The sequence below is a fragment of the Ranitomeya imitator genome, chromosome 4, assembly GCF_032444005.1.
Source record: "Ranitomeya imitator isolate aRanImi1 chromosome 4, aRanImi1.pri, whole genome shotgun sequence".
Classification (NCBI taxonomy): Eukaryota; Metazoa; Chordata; class Amphibia; order Anura; family Dendrobatidae; genus Ranitomeya; species Ranitomeya imitator.
In genome coordinates, this window is record NC_091285.1 from 7,692,736 (window position 1) to 7,715,094 (window position 22,359).

Genomic DNA, 22,359 nt, shown 5'->3' on the forward strand with positions numbered 1-22,359 from the left:
GTAGGCCAACATCAAGATTACCATCGCCAAGCTTCTCTCAATCTGCCATGTCCACCACCACCCCGCTAGTTCCATCATATGCAGCTCTCCAGTCCAGCTCAGCCTACAAGAGACTCTCGATAGGAAAAGAAAGTACTCTTCCTCTCATCCGCGTACACAGGTTTGAACAGCTACATTGCTGTAATGTCTATTGTCTGTACAAGTCCCCTCTATAATTTGTAAAGCACTGCGGAATATGTTGGCGCTATATAAATAAAAATTATTATTATATTGCTCGACTAATCTCGCTAGAGATGATGCTCTACCGTTTGGTTGAAAGCGAAGCTTTCAAAGCCCTGATGGCCTACGCAGTACCACGCTATGACCTACCCAATTGACACTTCTTTGCGAGAAAAGCCATCCCAGCACTACACCAACATGTCAAAGACCGCATTGTCCATGCACTCTGGCAATCAGTCAGTAGAAAGGCGCACCTCACAACTGATGCATGGACCAGTAGGCATGGCCAGGGACGTTACGTGTCCATTACCGCACACTGGGTTAATGTGGTGGATGCAGGGTCCACAGGGGACAACAATACTGGCACAGTTCTGCCTAGCCCACGGTCTAGGAAACAGTTGGCTGTAGGCGTTCACCACCCCTCCTCCTCCAGAAGCGAAAGACCGTCCACAGAGCGCAGTCGCACGACCACTCCATCCGCAGCTGTCAGTGTTGCACACGAGGTGTCCCATTATGGAACAGCTAGTGGTAAGCGTCAGCAGGCTGTGCTGCAAATGAAGTGTTTGGGTGACAACAGACACACCGCGGACGTACTGGCCGAGTACTTGCAGCAAGAAACTGAGTCATGGCTGGGCAGTGTACATCTTGAGGCAGGCAAGGTAGTCAGTGATAACGGAAGGAATTTTATGGCTGCCATAGCCCTTTCAGAACTGAAACACATACCTTGCCTGGCTCACACCTTGAACCTGGTGGTGCAGTGCTTCCTGAAAAATTATCCGGGGTTACCAGCCCTGCCCCTGAAGGTTCGCAGACTTTGCTCCCACATCTGCCGGTCGCCTGAACACTCCAGCCGTATGCTTAACCATCAGCGATCGCTGAATCTTCCCCAGCACCGCCTAATAATCGACGTGGCAACAAGGTGGAACTTCACACTGCACATGCTTCAGAGGCTGTGCGAACAGAGGCGTGCTGTCATGTATTTGTGGGAGGATACACATACACTGGCAGGCACTTGGATGGCAGACATGGAGTTGTCTGGTGTGCAGTGGTCGAAGCTACAAGACCTCTGTCAAGTCCTTCAGTGTTTTGAGGAATGCACACAGCTGGTCAGTGCGGACGACGCCATCATAAGCATGAGCATTCCACTAATGCGTCTGCTAATGCAAAGTTTGATGCACATCAAGGAGCATGCGTCTGCAGCCGAGGAGGAGGGAACCCTTGATGACAGTCAGCCATTGTCTGCTCAGGGAACTTTCCTGGATGAGGTGGTGGACGAAGAGGAGGAGGAGGATGGGGCGGAATATTTATGGGAGGAGAATGCTTCACAGGGGGAAATAGAAACTTGTGGCATTGTAAGGTCAGGTACAGGGTTTTTGCGGGACACAAGTGATGTAGATTTTCAAGAAAGTGCTCCTCAACCCAGCACAAGCAGTGAATTAACACCCCCCTTCTTTGTGTGTTTCTGAATGTGTGTGTAGAAGAGATTTTATTGCTTCTGGCCTGGGAGCAAAGGTATTTTTACGAGGGGGATAGCTGCATAGACAATGGTACCAGCTGAAACTGGTTTGATCTCTCTTTTAAATACATGAGGTTCTTTGTCCTAATATTGCAAGATATTGGGCCAATGATTTAGGCTAGGAAAATAAAAAGTACATATTGTTAACGTCCATCAGCGGATCTGTCAGCCACTGTAAACATGAGCCTCTGACTCCATCAGGTACAAAGTATAGATTTCTCTGGAACTGTGCATCCCAAATAGCACAAATTTGGTCTCATTAGGAAGCCAATTTTAAAATAAGGTGAATGCTGGGTGTGTTATGATTCTGACATGTTCTGGACCGAAAATACACAAATTATAAGAATTGTTGGAGAAAACTATAAGGCCGAGGAGAGAGGAGGGTCTGGGTAAACCAGCCCTGTTGGTGATGTCATGGGCTGCAGTTTATAAGTTTCTGCCAGGCACCAAGCAGTTAGTTTTACCTGAGGAGCCCTGATTGCTAGCCCTGGGACTGGGACCTATGGGAACTCCACCCACTAGCCTGTTTGCCTGCAATATCCTGAACACATGTAAGTGTTAATTTCTCATTTAACCCCTGTTATTTTTATAATTACCTTGTACATATTTTCAATTGTCTCATATTGTAACATATTTATATCACTTTTTATAAACACTGCCTTAAATCTTTTATGGAGTATAATATTTAAAATACTAGATTCATTCTTCTTCTCTAAAACGTACCCTAAGTCTTCTGAAGGGAATTACGCTACTGTTTTGGGTTAGCTTCAAACCCGTTTAAATGAAGCTGGTGGCAGCATACCGTGTTCTGGGTATTTGGGAGTCGTTGTAGCGACGGCGGCGTTGATAATTATTGTTCCTGCCTGAGTGGGAGTAGTTATCGCCTTGCTGCAGCGTGTACAATTGCCAGTACATAGCAGGCAGCCTTTCTGGTGACTAATTACCCTAGGTGCAGTACCTAATCTGACCTGAGGGTAAGGGGGGGGGGGGGGGTGCCAGAGAGCTGCAAGCAGAACAGTAAAGCGGGATATACATAAATTCCTGCAGTTCGTGTTATATGTTATATTGAAGAGCAGTGGGATAACTAGAATAAGCCCCTGCTGTAAACTAAGAGGTCCATAGACTTGTGTGTGTTTTTTTCATCACATTGTAGCAGTGGAGGGATAACTAAGATAAGCCCGCCTGCACATGTGATAGCCGTCTGTTGGCCTAAAGTCACCCCGATCCGTGACGTGGGGGTGACGGTCACGGTGTGAATCATGACAATGGGGCTGCAAGATAGGGCTAAAAATGGGACTACAAGATGGGGCTACAAGATAGGGCTAAAAAATGGGACTACAAGATGGGGCTACAAGATGGGGCTACACAATGGGGCTACACGATGGGGCTACACGATGGGACTACACGATGGGAATACAAGATGGGGCTACAAGATGGGGCTACACAATGGGGCTACAAGAGGGGGCTACATGATGGGGCCACAAAGTGGGGCTACACGATGGGGCTATACAATAGGGCTACAAGATGGGACTACATGATGGGGCCACAAGATGGGGCTACATGATGGGGGCCACAAGATAGGACTACAAGATGGGGCTACAAGATAGGACTACAAGATGGGGCTACAAGATAGGACTACAAGATGGGGCTACAAGATAGGACTACAAGATAGGACTACAAGATGGGGCACAAGATAGGACTACAAGATGGGGCTACAAGATAGGACTACAAGATGGGGCTACAAGATGGGACTACAAGATGGGGCTACAAGATAGGACTACAAGATGGGGCTACAAGAGGGCTACATGAAGGGGCCACAAGATGGGGCTGAACGATAGGGCTACAGAATGGGGCTACAAGATGGGACTACATGATTGAGCCACAAGATGGGGCTATATGATGGGGCCACACGATGGGGCCACACAATGGGGCTACATGATGGGGTTACAAGATGGGGCAACATGATTGGGCTACAAGATGGGACTGCATGATGGGGCCACAAGATAAGGCTATACGATGAGGCCACAAGATGGGGCTACCCAATAGGGCCACATGATGGGGCTACAAGATGAGGCTACACGATGGAGCTACATGATGGAGCTACAAGATGGGGCTACACGATGGAGCTAAAAGATGGGGCTACACGATGGAGCTACAAGATGGGGCTACATGATAGGGCTACACGATGGGGCTACATGATGGAGCTACACGATGGGGCTACATGATGGGGCTACATGATGGGGCTACACCATGGGGCTACATTTCTACCAGATGGGTCTAGGCTTGTTGTCTATGAAAATCTTTACCGCTTACTCTGGTGTGATGTCCTGTGAAATTGATGGATAGGCTTGATGTCCACATGCTCTTATGGGGCTCATGACCACATTGATGTCCACATACAATATACAATATTTTGGTATACGTTTCATTGAATAGACAAGCAATCCATTTGAAATACGAGGTGGTGCGTAGTAATTCCATCATCTTTTCCTGATGTTCGGTACCATTTGAGGTAAAGCCTAATATTAGGTTTTGCAGGATAATGTTTACACAGTGACGTCTAGGACTGAGTTTAGCATCAAGCAATAGACACTGTGTGAGGGCAATAGTGGACCCGTTACATTCTGAATAGTCAGCAGTAGGAAAAGGAAACCATACAGATGTTATCTGGATGCAACTAAAAAAGCTGAAGTTGGGGTAATAGGAAAGGTCAACACAACTGGAAGCCCGAGGTTATTATTTTCCTGTTGAGCCATCTGCTCTTGTAGGAATTGAAGAATATCAGGAGTGACGGGTGCTACTGAGGTCGTGGTCGGCTTTGGTACAAGACTTTCCACTTTGGGTCTCTTCCCTGCTGCCTTGGTGGGTGCATTTCCTCCCGCTTCGCCAGTGTGAGCTTTTATTTTCACTATGCTGAGCATATTCGGTAACAATAGAGCCTTCATCACGGCTTGCGCGTGCTCTTCATTTTCAATGTGCTTGTCATTTGATGCTTCCTAACATTTAGCTTTCCATAATCTTGAGAAATTCTGAAAGCATCACTACGGTCTGCATACCCATTGGCTGTCTTACTCTTTGGTGCCCTACACGGCTAAGTGAGCGCCATGAACTCTACCTCCTGTGTCGACAGATGAGGACGGAGAGATACAGCTTTTATTACCTTATGCTGAATATCCACAGCATATCCAGTGTAGAATCGACCAGCCTTTTGGTATCTGGATCTTCAGCAAACTCAAAACCAGTTTAGCAATGGGATCATTGGAGATGGAATCAAACCCTGCCATTTCCGGTTGCATCAGAGCAACGCAATCATATGTATGCAATTTCCTTTTCTTTTAGAAAATTTAAAAACAATTGACTTTCCACATCTTCCACCACTTTTGAAACCAGTGGCGGCATTAGTGTACTTCACTTGATTTCTACATTTAGGACATGAGAAGGGCACATTGATGTCAAAGTTGCCAGGCCACTGAAATGTGTCCACATTGTAGCTGACTGAGGACAGCATGAACATTGTGTTGAGTGTAAGGCTATGTGCACACGTTCAGGTTTTTTCGCGCATATTTTTGTGCATATGATGCATTTTTGTCCGCAAAAAAAACACATCGCGGTAAAAAAAAAGCAGCATGTTCATTAATTTTGTGGATTTTCTGCATTTTTCCCGCTATTCTATGCATTTGGGAAAAAACGCACAAAAAACGCACCACAAACATGTCAAAAACGCGTCAAAAATGAAAAAAACGCATGCGGATTTTGGGCAGAAATGTCCGTTTTTTGTCAGGAAAATTTCTGCAAGAAATCTTGACGTGTGCACATACCCTAAGTGTAAGCTTGTAATCAAGAAATATTTCTGTCGCCTTTTAAATCAGAAGTGGCTCTGATACAAGATGTTGGTAGGGTTCAGTCTGCCTGATACAACACAGGTCTCTCTCTTCTGTTGGCTGTGTTTAGAGTTATGAACTGAAGTGACATGGCCGTTCATCTCAGTGCTGAATTCATGTACTAATGATGGTCATGGTGCTGTATTCATACACTGATAGCGCTTCTGGTGATGTATTAATCTACTGATGGTGGTTCTGATGCTGTATTCATGTACTAATGGTTATTACGGTGCTATATTCATGTATTGATGGTGGTTCTGATGATGTTGATGATGACTGCTCGGATCCACAAAGAGCGGGAAGTGACCATTACCTCCCCAAATTCCCACAAACCCCCGGGCCCGAATCTTCCTCCCCCCTCATTATCCTATTTCCTACCCCTCTCCCCCCATTGTCATGCAGGCCTCCGCCTACGCCGTGGGGGGAGGGGTTACGGCTTGCTCCGGCCTTTCCTATAACATTCCACCAATACTGATGATTTATTGTACATACATGGATTTATAATTGCATATAGAAAGAAGGTGGTTAGGGGTGGTTAGTTAATTACCATATTGTCTAGCTCCTCTGTTATTGGTTGTGGTGAAATATGTGTATATATATATCTATATGTGTCTAGTGACATATGTCTAGGGTTATATGTGTGACTAGTGATAATGTAACACCTGTCCTGAAGGCAAGTCGCACCTAGGTGTTAATAGGTACTTCCTTGGGACTAGTAGAAATTCTGTCTCCATATCTCACCAGGAGGTCTAGCTAGAGCCAAGAATAAGATAACATTTGGCACCTCTTAGGTCTTGGATGGGAAATGCTAATTGCGGCCTGAGGTGATCTATTCCTGAGAGCCTTTTCACAAGTGTCTCAAAAGAGAAAATAATATATTCATTAGTAGAGCGGCCGTGGCCAATCAGAAAGCCAGCAATTATGATATTAACCTTAGGGGCCGGTCTAGAAACCTGACCTCCAGACCAAAGTTATAAATTTAGGCTGCAGACAGGGAATTGTGTTCACATGTGAGGGCAGCCTGAGAAGCTGATGTGTTCCACCAACTCCATTCACCCCACTCCCTCAGGGAGCAGAAAGCAACTACCAGTTAGATAATTTCTGTAAGTTTTCTCCTGTTTATTTTGATACTGTTTTGCATAAGTTGTATGTCCTTTTATTATCATATTTTTATACCTTTTCTTATTGTAAGCACTGACCCTTTTGTTTTTAAAGTATAAAACTTTAACAAGTTGAACCTTGAATGTTCTAAAAGAATCCATAGCCTAAGATATGTGAGCCTTATGAGTGATAGATATATTTTTATTAGTATTATTATTTCTGGGACTCATTGCCCGTGTATTCGGTGAGTGGTGGCAGCGCGTATGAGCGGGTGTGTGGCCTGGGTCGGTGTGTGATTTATGCTTCCATTACAGCATAGGACAGAGGTTGAATGCTGGACTGAGGGTGGGGAGATAGATTAACCCTTGCAGGCACAACCCCAAGTCACGTGTGAGAGCAGGCACGTGACGAATAAGTGACCCCACGAAGTAGGGATCCGTGACATTGGTTATCTAAATATATATGGAATATTGTGATTAATGCACATATGGATGCTGATTAAGCAACTAAAATGTAGCTTTCTGCATCTTTCGGCATCTTGGACAAAGTTGAGACATCTGATCATCACTTAATACATCTGGTGCTGTTCCGCTTTCTGCTGGAAATCCCCGAACAGTCTGTCTGGCTTATATCAGTTTATGTAAGCCATTTTAAGCAATTGATTATAGTGTATATATGATTATAAAGGAGTATACATGCAAGTGAGATCTATATGATATATATATTTCCATCACAGTTCTTGTGATAGATTTTTGCACTAGTAGTTGTTCTATTGCTTTATTCATGTATTAATGGTAACTATGTGACAGTGGCATTTAACACGTGCCGGCATGGGGTGAGCGTCATTCTCTTTGCTCATCGGCGTGCCTGTGACGTGATCAGGGTTGCTGATGGTTTGTCATCAACAGCCAGGGTCACCTGAAGACCCATGTGCTTGTCATTATGGAGCTCCTTGAAAACCCTGTCTGTGGATGGACTTCAAAGGAGACTGTGATTTTTGCTATATACAGCGATGCTGTGGCATCGCTGTATATAGCAGAAGTGATCTGAGAATCGCATCTATGAGTCCCCTAAGAGAGCTAACAATAACAGTGAAAAGTAAAGGAAAAAGTTTCATAAAATATGAAAAATGTTCAAATCACCCCTCTTTCCCCCATTGAAAAAATAAAGATATTAAAATTGTTGTAAAAAAATACACATATGTGATATCGCCGCGTTCAGAAAAGTCCGATCTATCAAAATATAAAAACAATTAACCTGATCGGTAAATACCATAAGCGAAAAAAAACTCAAGAACATAAAAAAAACACCTTTCCATCTAGTCGAAGGACTAGTACTGTTCAAGGTAAAAAGGGCCACCCGATGCCCACTGTCCTGAAGCTGAAGGGCCCCATTGGCTCTATCTACCACCCCTCTTCCTCTTCTGCTGTGGACTGTGATAGATGTAATGTAATTAAAGTTGTACATTTAGCATTTTAGTAATTTTTCTGCTCTTCTTCATATTCCAGGAGATATTCCGGGTAGATCTGATGCTTCTCGAACACCACAAAGATGGAGGGATCAATGGTGTTGTCCACACAGGAGTCATAGTACTGCGAGCTGCTGCCGGGTCTCAGAGGTGGGCGCTTCATTTGGGGGTTTCCAGTCAAGTAGTCTCCCACCAGCACCCGAGCTATGAACATCGCCCGTGTCCCGCTAGATGTCGATGTGGAGTAGTCATGGGAGTACGAGGCGTCTCGGGCAAAGTAGCTTCCTATGGAGAGAATGACAACAGCTTACAAGATACTCCTGAGTGATGACGTCAGTAATAAATCACACATAACAGATACCTGAGGTGGCCAGTCATGGAGGGAGATATAGCTGTATAAGGCTCAATAGCAAAAGCTTATAGATCACCGCTATAACTGCAAACAAAGTAACTAACCTGGATGTCGGGGCTTCCTCTAGCTTTTAAAGAACAGAGCACAAATGTAAAGGGGTCAGTGTAACGGAGTCTACCAAGCTGGGGTACCTCTTTCAGTACCACCCCGTGTTTCAGGAGGTCCAATCTGCTTTTGCTAGATTCTGAATGAAGGTCGCTGGCAGGAATTTCTTGATTACATGAGATTATATAAAAGCTGACTGCTTCTCCAGGTATTTCCAGTCTAAGAACACCCTTTATTTACAGCACACAGAATATATAACACAGATACACAGGGCAGGCCAATAGGAAAACAGCAGGCCAGACATACATTACAATAGCCGCAGGGGGCCGGAGCCTGACGCTATTTACTGTGGGAATTACAAAGGTGGGGGGAGGTCAGAAAGAGAATATCTTGTCCAGAGGCGCAGCCTGTGGACTGATGCATTTCACATGGAAACTATTATACATACATATACTGCATAACATTCTTGGTGCTGGGGGGTTCTGTAACACGGCTCCCCTTTTCAGCGACGCGACCGGCATACACAGTCTGATCCTGAACGGATCGGTTTGGGGATGACCGAAGTTTATGGGGTTGGTACAAGTTCCGTTTGTCAACTTAGTCCATCGGTGTTACCATTTTGTTTGCCGGGTCTGTAGTGGATGGTGAAGTCCAGAGGTTGTAGCGATAAACTCCACCGCAGTAATCTGGCGTTGTCTCCGGAGACCTGATTAAGCCAGACTAGGGGATTATGGTCCGTTAGGAGGGAAAACTGTCGTCCATACAAATATGGTTGTAACTTTTTGAGTGCCCATACTATTGCCAGGCACTCCTTCTCGATGGCGGCATAGCTCACTTCACGGGGCAGTAGTTTCCGACTCAGGTAAGCTACCGGGTGTTCTTGGCCGTCCGGCCCGACTTGGCTCAGTACTGCCCCCAATCCAAACATAGAAGCGTCTGTGTGAACAAGGAAACGTTTAGTTGGATCGGGTGCGGCCAATACAGGGGTACTGGTGAGGGTGTCCTTTAGCTGGCGGAAGGCTTCCTCACACTCTGGGGTCCAGGTTACCTGGCAGGGTTGGTTCTTACGGGTCAGATCAGTGAGGGGCTTGGCCACGCTGCTGTAATTGGGAACAAATTTCCTGTAATACCCCGCTGTCCCTAGAAACGCCATGACCTGGGTTTTAGTGCGTGGGGTGGGCCATTTGGCTATGGCCTCAATCTTGGCTGGTTCTGGTCTCTGTTTCCCACTTCCCACCCAATGCCCTAAATACTGAACCTCTGCTTTACCCACGTGACACTTGTTTGGGTTCAGGGTGATTCCGGCCTTGTGGATCCTGTCTAATACTGTCTCTAGGTGATTTAGATGCTCTTCCCATGTCGCGCTGTAGATGGCTATGTCATCCAGGTAGGCACAAGCATAGTCCTGGAGACCATCCAGAAGCTGGTCAGCCAGCCTCTGGAAGGTCGCCGGGGCAGTCTTCATCCCGAATGGCATAACTCGAAACTGGAATAAGCCAAACGGGGCGACAAATGCCGACTTGGGAATAGTGTCAGGACTAAGGGGAATCTGCCAGTAGCCTTTGCATAGATCGATGGTGGTCAAATACTTTGCCCCTGCCAGCCGGTCTAACAACTCATCCACACGCGGCATGGGATACGCATCCGTCACTGTTTTCTCATTGAGCTTACAATAGTCTACACAAAACCATGTAGTCCCATCCTTCTTGGGCACTAACACTACGGGGGATGCCCAGGGACTATCTGACTCATCAATGACCCCTAAACGCAACATCTCTTGTATCTCTTGTCGCATCCCCTCTCGTACAGACTCAGGGACGCGGAAGGGGGGTTGTCGCAGGGGGGTCTGATCCTGAGTCTCAACCTTGTGTTGTGCCAGGTGAGTGTACCCGGGTTTCCCCGAAAACCTCCTCTGTCGCTGCCTCAACAACTCCTCCACCTGCTGTCTCTCCCGGGGACCTAAGTCTTCACCCCAGTGTACCTGGTCCCATGTTCTAGACTGAGTCCTCTCCCCTAAGACATCAGGCAAGGGAAGTCCGGCTAAATCCTCTGCTTCAGGTGCACAAATGGCCACTACCTCTTCAGGGCCCTCCCGATAGGGCTTCAGCATATTCACGTGGAACATGCGGATAACCCTGGGGTCGTCACAATCGGCAACATTATAGGTGGTGTCGGCTATTTTCCCCACTACCTGGTAGGCCCCTGCCAAGCAGCTTGGAACTTGTTCTGCCTAGTGGGCTCTAACACCAGGACCTTCTGCCCTATTTCCAAAGTGCGCTCTCTGGCCCTCCGATCGTACCATACCGCTGGGCCACCTGCATGTTCTCACGTACAGCCTGGGTCAGCTCCTGTAGGCGGTCCTGGAATTCCAGCACATAGGGTACAATAGGTACCCCTTCTATGGTGCCCTCCCCTTCCCAGTGTTCTAGCACTAAGTCTAGGGGTCCCCTTACCCGTCTCCCGTATACCAGTTCGAATGGGGAGAACCCCGTGGATTCTTGGGGCACCTCTCGATAGGCAAACAGGAGGTGAGGCAAGAATTTCTCCCATTACCTGTAGGTCCTGGTAAAAGTCCCAATAAGTTGTTTTAACGTCCCATTAAAGCGTTCACACAACCCATTGGTTTGCGGGTGGTACGGGGCGCTTCTAATGGACTTTACGCCGCACAGCTTCCACAGTTGGTTGGTCACCTCTGCTGTAAACCGGGTACCCTGGTCTGAGATAATCTCCCGGGGAAACCCAACCCGTGAGAAAACCTGGAGCAAGGCATCCGCCACCGTCTCTGCCAGTATGTTAGGTAACGCAGCCGCCTCTGGATACCGTGTGGCATAATCTACCACTGTCAATATATACCTTTTCCCTGACGGACTGGGTTTGGCTAACGGCCCTATCAGATCGACCCCTACTCGGCTAAATGGTTCCTCCACAATGGGGAAGGGGCGTAATTTGGCCGTGCATCGATCTCCCCTCTTGCCAATGCGCTGGCAACTGTCACAGGTCTGGCAGTATTGACGGACATTATAGGTTACCCCTGGCCAAAAGAAGTTTTGTGTCAGACGATGCCTGGTGCGACTGACGCCAAAGTGCCTGGCCAAGGGTATGTCATGAGAGATTCGCAGTAACTCCTGCCTATACTTCTTGGGAACTACCAGCTGTCATTTTATAGTGGGGCTCGTCCCTGTGTGGTGCTGCTCTGTGATCCGGTAGAGGAGTCCCTGCTTCCATACAAACTGTTCCCCTTCCAGTACCCCTCTCCCCTCCTGTGCCTTCCCACGATATCCCTCCAATGAAGGATCCTCAAGTAACTCCCTCTTAAATTCATCTGGGGTGGCCCAAGAAATGTGTCTGGCTATGGGAATACGTGTAGGGCTGGGATGTCTTACCTGGGCCTCCTGTGAGTGTGATTCCACCTCCGCAGCTCGAGCTTGTCTCCGGGTGGTCACAGGATATGTCTCAGCCAGAGGGGCAACCGAGAAGGCAGACAACATGGGCCCCAAGTCATTTCCCAGCAAAACGTCTGCAGGCAAATCCTCCATCAAGCCGACCTCAACAAGGCCATCCCCAACTCCCCAGTTCAGGTGAATCCTGGCAGTGGGAAGTCGATGTATGGCTCCCCCTGCTACACGGGCTGCCACTGTCCGGTCCGTCTTATCTTGGTCCCGGACGAGATGAGGCTTCACAAGGGTCAAAGTTGCTCCGGAATCTCTTAGTCCCTGCATGCGTTTCCCATTAACCCACACGACCTGTCGATGCTGTTGTCGATTATCTGCCCGGGCTGCCTGCACGGGATCTACTTCATGCAGCACTTCCTCCATGTCTTCCACCCCTTGGTTAGTCGTAGCCCCCAATGCCGGGTCAGCTTCGCCTTGGTAGCAGTGTACAGCGGCCCGGCGGAAGGTAGCTGTTCCCGCCTTTGGCCACTGGGTATGCTGAGTCCGTTTGGGACATTGTCTTTGCAGCTGGCCCAGCTGACGGCAGGTGTGGCATCACGAAGAGCTTGAGGACGTCCTCCTTAGTGGTTGCTTGGCTCCCTTGTACCCACTGCAGCAGTGACCGCCGTAATTTACAGGCCCATTCAGCGTGGGTATCGGTTACTCGTTTTATAAGTCAGCGGAACTTTTGGCGGTATGCTTCTGGTGTCAGCGCATACCGGGCCAAGATCACTTCTTTGATCCGCTCATAGTCCATACAGTCCTCATCGGGTACCGTGCGTTAGGCGTCCGCTGCCCGGCCTGTCAGCTTGCTGGCCAGAATCTGAACCCGTTCCTCCGGCTTCACTTGATGAAGGGCACACTGCCGCTCAAAGTCCTGCAGAAAGCCATCAATGTCTTCCTCTGCCTCCCCCAACTGTTGGAAGGCATTATACTGGATCTTTTTGTGGCTTACTGTTGAAGGTACCTGGGCAGAAGCCAGAGCTCCCCCTGCTCGCTGACTCTCCTCTCTCCGCTCTGCCATCTCCATCTTGGTTAGCTCTATCCTGGTCCGCTCGGCCATCTCCATCTTGGCTAGCTCTATCCTGGTCCGCTCGGCCATCTCTTCCTTCAGATCAGTACGCACATCAGCCATCACCTCTCGTATGATCTCTACTGCAGGGTTTGGGCCATAGACCGCCAGTCTGTTCTTTACCTCCCTCTGGAATTCAGTCTCCTCCATGTTCACATTGGGGGGCGCTGCACTGTCGTGTTCCATGATGGCTGCTATCAAATCCGCTTTTGTTTTGTTGCTGCCGATTAACCCTCGGGCTTCCACCAGATCTTTTAATGTAGTCTCTTTAACTTCTGGTAGTTGTCTTCCATTCATTCCTTTCCTCCTGTAGAAGGGATATCACATCCCGCTGAGTGCCACCAGTGTAACGGAGTCTACCAAGCTGGGGTACCTCTTTTAGTACCACCCCGTGTTTCAGGAGGTCCAATCTGCTTTTGCTAGATTCTGAATGAAGGTCGCTGGCAGGAGTTTCTTGATTACATGAGAACATATAAAAGCTGACTGCTTCTCCAGGTATTTCCAGTCTAAGAACACCCTTTATTTACAGCACACAGAATATATAACACAGATACACAGGGCAGGCCAATAGGAAAACAGCTGGCCAGACATACATTACAATAGCCGCAGGGGGCCGGAGCCTGCCGCTATTTACTGTGGGAATTACAAAGGTGGGGGAGGTCAGAAAGAGAATATCTTGTCCAGGGGCGCAGCCTGTGGACTGATGCATTTCACATGGAAACTATTATACATACATATACTGCATAACATTCTTGGTGCTGGGGGGTTCTGTAACAGGTCAGTCTGCTGACTATAGAGTCTACATAGGTGGCATCTGATTGACCACGAGGATTAACGGTTATTTCCAGTATAGTGCGACGCCAGAATGGAGTTCTGGAACCCAGGACACTGTGTCTGAAGTGTTCCATAAAAAGAATTCTCAACTAGAGAATGGTGAACCCAAACAGTAAAGTTCAGGTCTATACCAAATACTTAGTGTTCGGGCACAGACCCCCGAACACGGACTTCCTGCTATTCGTGTACAGCACATTACATCGGGTGCAGATGACAGCATGAAAAACATCGGCGGTTCTGATTGTTGGTAAGATTATTACCGCCGGTCAAAGAGCTGAGGTTTCCATGCTGTCAGATGACAGTGTGAGCAAGCAGCTGTGACCGAAGGTAAAAAGTTTACCGCCGGTCACAGGCATTGGCTGATGAAAGAGTACTACTCCTGTCAGCCTATGCATGCTGTCACTGATAATAGCAAGTGCTGATGGGAGTATTCATCAGATGGCTCCTGCACTATAAATAAATAAATAAAAAATGACGTGGGGTCTCTTCTATTCTTGATAACCAGTGCAGGCAAAACTGACAGCTGCAGGCTGCAACCCTCAGCTGCCAGCTTTATCATGACTGGTTATCAAGAAACTTGTGGGCTTTATGTCAGCAGCCATAACACAGCTGACATCAACCCCACTTGCCTCCGCACCAGGCACCCACACAGACGGACATACATTAGACCTGATCTTCACCCGTCTCTGCTCTCTATCTAACTTCCCAACCTCCCCTCTCCCTCTATCTGACCACCATCTAATCACTTTCTCATCCCTGTCCTACTCACCTGTCACCCATGTCCAGCAATATACGTACCCCCACAGAAACCTCTCACACCTAGACATCCACACACTCTCTGACTCTATTCTACCACTGGCATCCATATCCTCACTCCACGACACAGACACTGCTTTCTACAATGCCTGTCACTCTCGCATCAGCTATTGACACGGTTGCCCCTCTCGTTCATGGCAGAGTGTGACGTATCAATAGACAACACTGGCACAAAAACACCACTAAAAAGCTCCGGCAAGTTTTCAGGGTTGCAGAGCGGCATTGGAAGAAAACAAATTCGCAAGATGATTTCACTGCACTCAAACAAGCAACACTCGCTTTCAAATCAGCCCTTACCTCTGCTAAACAGGCCTACTTCACAACCCTCGTATCTTCCTTATCCTACAACCCCAAGCAGTTATTCAAAACTTTTAACTCCCTCCTCCGCCCCCCACTGCCCCCTCCAACCTCCCTCATCTCTGCTGAGGACTTTGCCACACACTTCAAAAATAAGATCGACCAGACAAGGCAAGTCTTTCTTGTTCAACCACCACAACCCCTTTGTATACCAGACCAATGCCCAAACCCCATAACCTCCCTATCCAACATCACTGAAGGGGGGCTTAATTGTCTCCTCTTCAAATCGCACCTCACCACCTGTGCGCTCGACCCCATCCCATCCCACCTCCTCCCCAACCTCACCACCACACTTATCCCATCCCTAACCCACCTCTTCAACCTATCACTATCTTCTGGCACCTTCCTTTCTGCTTTCAAACATACCACAATCACGCCCATCCTTAAAAAGCCAACCCTCGATCCAACTGCTATGTCCAGCTATCGCCCAATATCACTGCTCCCATTCACTTCCAAACTCCTGGAGCAGCACGTCCACGCTGAACTTTCCTCCCACCTCTCATCTAACTTGCTCTTTGACAATCTACAATCTGGTTTCCGCCCCCATCATTTAACTGAGACAGCCCTGACCAAAATCACTAATGACCTACTTACAGCCAAAGCTAACGGACACTACTCTGTACTCCTCCTTCTAGACCTGTCCTCTGCCTTCGACACCGTTGACCACTGCCTCCTACTACAGATCCTCTCTTCTTTTGGCATCAAAGACCTCGCCCTATCCTGGATCTCCTCGTACCTTTCCAACCCACATTCAGCGTCTCCCACTCCCACACTGCCTCCTCATCCCACTCTCTCTCTGTTGGAGTCCCCCAAGGCTCTGTTCTAGGACCCCTACTCTTCTCAATCTATACACTTGGCCTGGGACAACTCATAAAGTCCCATGGATTCCAGTACCACCTCTATGCTGATGACACTCAGATCTACCTCTCTGGCCCAGACGTCACCTCTCTGCTGTCCAGAATCCCGGAGTGTCTATCAACCATATCCTCCTTCTTCTCCTCTTGCTTCCTCAAACTCAATGTGGACAAATCTGAACTCTTCATCTTTCCTCCATCTCACAGATCTTCCATACCTGACCTATCTATCGCAATTAACGACTTCACGCTTTCCCCCGTACCAGAAGTCCGCTGCCTTGGAGTATCCCTTGACTCTGCACATCCAAGCTCTTTTCACCTCCTGTCGCCTCCAGCTCAAAGACAATTCCAGAATCCGTCCTTTTCTCAACCCTCAATCTACTAAAATGCTTGTGCATGCCCTCATCATCTCCCGCCTCGACAACTGCAACATCCTTTTCTGTGGCCTTCCTGCTAACACTCTCGCACCTCTCCAGTCCATCCTTAACTCTGCTGCCCGACTAAATTATTTCTCTCCTCGCTACTCCTCCACTTCCCCCCTCTGCAAATCTCTTCACTGGCTCCCATTCCCTCAGCGTATCCAGTTCACATTACTAATAATGACCTACAAAGCCATCCACAACCTGTCTCCTCCATATATCTCTGAACTAATCTCCCGATATCTTCCCTCACGTAATCTCCGGTCCTCCCAAGACCTCCTTCTCTCCTCCACACTTATTCACTCCTAACCCAACCGCCTCCAAGACTTCTCCTGAATATCCCCCATCCTCTGGAATTCTTTGTCCTGACACGTCCGACTATCAACCACATTCGGATCCTTCAGACAGAACCTGAAAACCCATCTCTTCAAGAAAGTCTACAGCCTGCAATGACCCCACTGCTTCCTTACCACCACCGGAGCTACGTCCTCCCCAACACCGGAGCTACCGCCTCACCAACACCGGAGCTGCTGCAACCCTCAACCTATTGTCTCCTTCCCCATAATCCTGTAGAGTGTAAGCCCGCAAGGGCAGGGTCCTCGCCCCTCTGTATCAGTCTGTCATTGTTAGTTTACTGTAAGTGATATCTGTAATTTGTATGTAACCCCTTCTCATGTACAGTACCATGGAATCAATGGCGCTATAGAAATAAATAATGATAATGTCACAGGGAACATTTCACTGGTAGAGGAAAGAATGGATTCAATGAGATTTCAACAAATTCTTGATGCAAACATAACACCATCTCTACAAAAGCTGAAGGTGAAAAAGGAAGAGGATGGCTTCTGCAAATGGAGAATGATCTGCAAGATGAAGGTTTTACAATGGCCCTCACAGTCCCATGATCTGAACATCATTAAAAATCTGTGACGAGACCTCAAAATAGCAGAAGATGGAAGACGGCCCAGGAATCTCACAGAACTGGAGGAATTCTCCAAGGAAGAAGGGAGGAAAATCCCTCACACAAGAATAGGAAGACTCTTGTCTGGCTGCAAAAAGCGTTTACAAGCTGTGAAAGATGCAAAAGGGGTGGTACTAGGTATTAACCATACAAGGTGCCCAAACTTTTGCACTGGCCCATTTTCCTTTTTTGTAATTTTTAAGTTATAAAAGATAAAAATGAATATATATTTTTTTGCTTAAAATACAAAGGCAATGTGTCATCTGTAACTGGGAGATTTGAGTATAGTGCTGCGCTATATCCAGTGCCACATATACAATGAATGGAGCAAAAGGTCAGGATGTGTACCTCTGATTCTTTTAGAAAGGAACACTGCGGAGTCTGGTCCATAGGCCACAGACTCCTGTTCTTGGGATCTCAGGGGTGCCAGCACTGGGACCAGTAAGTTATCCCATATTCAATGGTTATCTTGAATATAACCCTTGAAGGTCGCTCAGCATCATCTTCACTTTCCAAGGGAAAAAAAAACAGTCCAACAATCAGAGCATTTATTTGGATATTGCGGCTTCCTACCTTGCCCATACACTATGCCGTGGGTGCCACAGATGCGCCAATCAAAATTCTGATCACAGATGTCATCGATATGCGTACTGTCTGTGCCATGAAACAGTTGCATTTCCTTCACATCTTGTCCCTGATTGACTTTTTTCATCTGTTCCTTTTGCCTTAAAGACAAAATTACAAAAAAATATATAAAATTAAAGAAATAGGATCCCATTCAACAAGACGTTCCTCTATCTGTAAGGTCCTGCCACCCATAGTGAAGGGATGGGGCCACCGAGAGCAGGGACATCCTCCATCTGTAAGGTCTTGCCACCCATAGTGAAAGGATGGGGCCACCGAGAGCAGGGACATCCTCCATCTGTAAGGTCCTGCCACCCATAGTGAAAGGATGGGGCCACCGAGAGCAGGGACATCCTCTATCTGTAAGGTCCTGCCACCCATAGTGAAGGGATGGGGCCACTGAGAGCAGGGACATCCTCCATCTGTAAGGTCCTGCCATCCATAATGAAAGGATGAGGCCACCGAGATCAGGGACATCCTCCATCTGTAAGGTCCTGCCACCCATAGTGAAGGGATGGGGCCACCGAGAGCAGGGACATCCTCCATCTGTAAGGTCCTGCCATCCATAATGAAAGGATGAGGCCACCGAGATCAGGGACATCCTCTATCTGTAAGGTCCTGACACCCATAGTGAAGGGATGGGGCCACCGAGAGCAGGGACATCCTCCATCTGTAAGGTCCTGCCACCCATAGTGAAGGGATGGGGCCACCGAGAGCAGGGACATCCTCCATCTGTAAGGTCCTGCCACCCATAGTGAAGGGATGGGGCCACCGAGAGCAGGGACATCCTCCATCTGTAAGGTCCTGCCACCCATAGTGAAGGGATGGGGCCACTGAGAGCAGGGACATCCTCTATCTGTAAGGTCCTGCCACCCATAGTGAAGGGATGGGGCCACTGAGAGCAGGGACATCCTCCATCTGTAAGGTCCTGCCACCCATAGAGAAAGGATGGGGCCACTGAGAGCAGGGACATCCTCTATCTGTAAGGTCCTGCCACCCATAGTGAAGGGAGGGGGCCACCGAGAGCAGGGACATCCTCTATCTGTAAGGTCCTGCCATCCATAATGAAAAGATGGGGCCACTGAGAGCAGGGACATCCTCCATCTGTAAGGTCCTGCCATCCATAATGAAAAGATGGGGCCACTGAGAGCAGGGACATCCTCCATCTGTAAGGTCCTGCCACCCATAGTGAAGGGATGGGGCCACCGAGAGCAGGGACATCCTCTATCTGTAATGTCCTGCCACCCATAGTGAAAGGATGGGGCCACTGAGAGCAGGGACATCCTCTATCTGTAAGGTCCTGCCACCCATAGAGAAAGGATGGGGCCACTGAGAGCAGGGACATCCTCTATCTGTAAGGTCCTGCCACCCATAGTGAAGGGATGAAGCCACAGAGAGAAGGGACATCCTCCATCTGTAAGGTCCTGCCATCCATAATGAAAGGATGAGGCCACTGAGAGCGGGGACATCCTCCATCTGTAAGGTCCTGCCACCCATAGTGAAGGGATGGAGCCACTGAGAGAAGGGACATCCTCCATCTGTAAGGTCCTGCCATCCATAATGAAAGGATGAGGCCACTGAGAGCGGGGACATCCTCTATCTGTAAGGTCCTGCCACCTATAGTGAAGGGATGGAGCCACTGAGAGCAGGGACATCCTCCATCTGTAAGGTCCTGCCACCCATAGTGAAGGGATGGAGCCACTGAGAGAAGGGACATCCTCTATCTGTAAGGTCCTGCCAGCCATTGTGAAAGGATGTAGCCATGGACAGCAGGGACGTCCTCTATCTGTAAGGTCATGCCACCCATAGTGAAGGGATGGGGCCATGGAGATCAGGGACATCCTCTATCTGTAATGTCCTCCACCCATAGGGAAAGGATGGGGCCACCGCCAGCGGGGACATCCTCTATCTGTAAGGTCCTGCCAGCCATAGTGAAGGGATGGGGCCATGAAGAGCAGGGACATCCTCTATCTGTAAGGTCCTGCCACCTATAGTGAATGGCGCCATGGAGAGCAGGGACATCCTCTATCTGTAAGGTCCTGCCACCCATAGTGAATGGCGCTATGGAGAGCAGGGACATCCTCTATCTGTAAGGTCCTGCCACCCATAGTGAATGGCGCCATGGAGAGCAGGGACATGCTCTATCTGTAAGGTCCTGCCACCTATAGTGAATGGCGCCATGGAGAGCAGGGACATCCTCTATCTGTAAGGTCCTGCCACCCATAGTGAATGGCGCCATGGAGAGCAGGGACATCCTCTATCTGTAAGGTCCTGCCACCCATAGTGAATGGCGCCATGGAGAGCAGGGACATCCTCTATCTGTAAGGTCCTGCCACCCATAGTGAATGGCGCCATGGAGAGCGGGGACATCCTCTATCTGTAAGGTCCTGCCAGCCATAGTGAAGGGATGGGGCCATGAAGAGCAGGGACATCCTCTATCTGTAAGGTCCTGCCACCCATAGTGAATGGTGCCATGGAGAGCAGGGACATCCTCTATCTGTAAGGTCCTGCCACCCATAGTGAATGGCGCCATGGAGAGCAGGGACATCCTCTATCTGTAAGGTCCAGCCACCCATAGTGAATGGCGCCATGGAGAGCAGGGACATCCTCTATCTGTAAGGTCCTGCCACCCATAGTGAATGGTGCCATGGAGAGCAGGGACATCCTCTATCTGTAAGGTCCAGCCACCCATAGTGAATGGCGCCATGGAGAGCAGGGACATCCTCTATCTGTAAGGTCCTGCCACCTATAGTGAATGGCGCCATGGAGAGCAGGGACATCCTCTATCTGTAAGGTCCAGCCACCCATAGTGAATGGCGCCATGGAGAGCAGGGACATCCTCTATCTGTAAGGTCCTCCACCCATAGGGAAAGGATGGGGCCACCGCCAGCGGGGACATCCTCTATCTGTAAGGTCCTGCCATCCATAATGAAAGGATGAGGCCACTGAGAGCGGGGACATCCTCTATCTGTAAGGTCCTGCCACCTATAGTGAAGGGATGGAGCCACTGAGAGCAGGGACATCCTCCATCTGTAAGGTCCTGCCACCCATAGTGAAGGGATGGAGCCACTGAGAGCAGGGACATCCTCTATCTGTAAGGTCCTGCCAGCCATTGTGAAAGGATGTAGCCATGGACAGCAGGGACATCCTCTATCTGTAAGGTCCTGCCACCCATAGTGAAGGGATGGGGCCATGAAGAGCAGGGACATCCTCTATCTGTAAGGTCCTGCCACCTATAGTGAATGGCGCCATGGAGAGCAGGGACATCCTCTATCTGTAAGGTCCTGCCACCCATAGTGAATGGCGCCATGGAGAGCAGGGACATCCTCTATCTGTAAGGTCCTGCCACCCATAGTGAATGGTGCCATGGAGAGCAGGGACATCCTCTATCTGTAAGGTCCTGCCACCCATAGTGAATGGTGCCATGGAGAGCAGGGACATCCTCTATCTGTAAGGTCCTGCCACCCATAGTGAATGGCGCCATGGAGAGCAGGGACATCCTCTATCTGTAAGGTCCTGCCACCTATAGTGAATGGTGCCATGGAGAGCAGGGACATCCTCTATCTGTAAGGTCCTGCCACCCATAGTGAATGGTGCCATGGAGAGCAGGGACATCCTCTATCTGTAAGGTCCTGCCACCCATAGTGAATGGCGCCATGGAGAGCAGGGACATCCTCTATCTGTAAGGTCCTGCCACCTATAGTGAATGACGCCATGGAGAGCAGGGACATCCTCTATCTGTAAGGTCCTGCCAGCCATAGTGAATGGCGCCATGGAGAGCAGGGACATCCTCTATCTGTAAGGTCCTGCCACCCATAGTGAATGGCGCCATGGAGAGCAGGGACATCCTCTATCTGTAAGGTCCTGCCACCCATAGTGAATGGTGCCATGGAGAGCAGGGACATCCTCTATCTGTAAGGTCCTGCCACCCATAGTGAATGGCGCCATGGAGAGCAGGGACATCCTCTATCTGTAAGGTCCTGCCACCTATAGTGAATGACGCCATGGAGAGCAGGGACATCCTCTATCTGTAAGGTCCTGCTACCCATAGTGAATGACGCCATGGAGAGCAGGGACATCCTCTATCTGTAAGGTCCTGCCACCTATAGTGAATGACGCCATGGAGAGCAGGGACATCCTCTATCTGTAAGGTCCTGCCACCCATAGTGAATGGTGCCATGGAGAGCAGGGACATCCTCTATCTGTAAGGTCCTGCCACCTATAGTGAATGGCGCCATGGAGAGCAGGGACATCCTCTATCTGTAAGGTCCAGCCACCCATAGTGAATGGCGCCATGGAGAGCAGGGACATCCTCTATCTGTAAGGTCCTGCCACCCATAGTGAATGGT

At 48.8% G+C, this 22,359-nt stretch overlaps 1 protein-coding gene across 1 annotated transcript in view; it reads right to left on the reverse strand.

Moving 5' to 3' along the window:
• Positions 1–6,718: 6,718 nt before the first annotated feature.
• LOC138674972 (zinc finger CCCH-type antiviral protein 1-like) overlaps positions 6,719–22,359 on the reverse strand; it is an 81,878-nt gene continuing 66,237 nt past the window's right edge. The window contains exons 12-13 of the mRNA XM_069762861.1: positions 17,960–18,111; positions 6,719–8,470 (exon numbers count right to left, since the gene is read on the reverse strand). Of these exons, the coding sequence (XP_069618962.1) occupies positions 8,193–8,470; positions 17,960–18,111 (430 nt within the window). The 3' untranslated portion in view covers positions 6,719–8,192. The remainder of the gene's footprint in view (positions 8,471–17,959; positions 18,112–22,359) is intronic.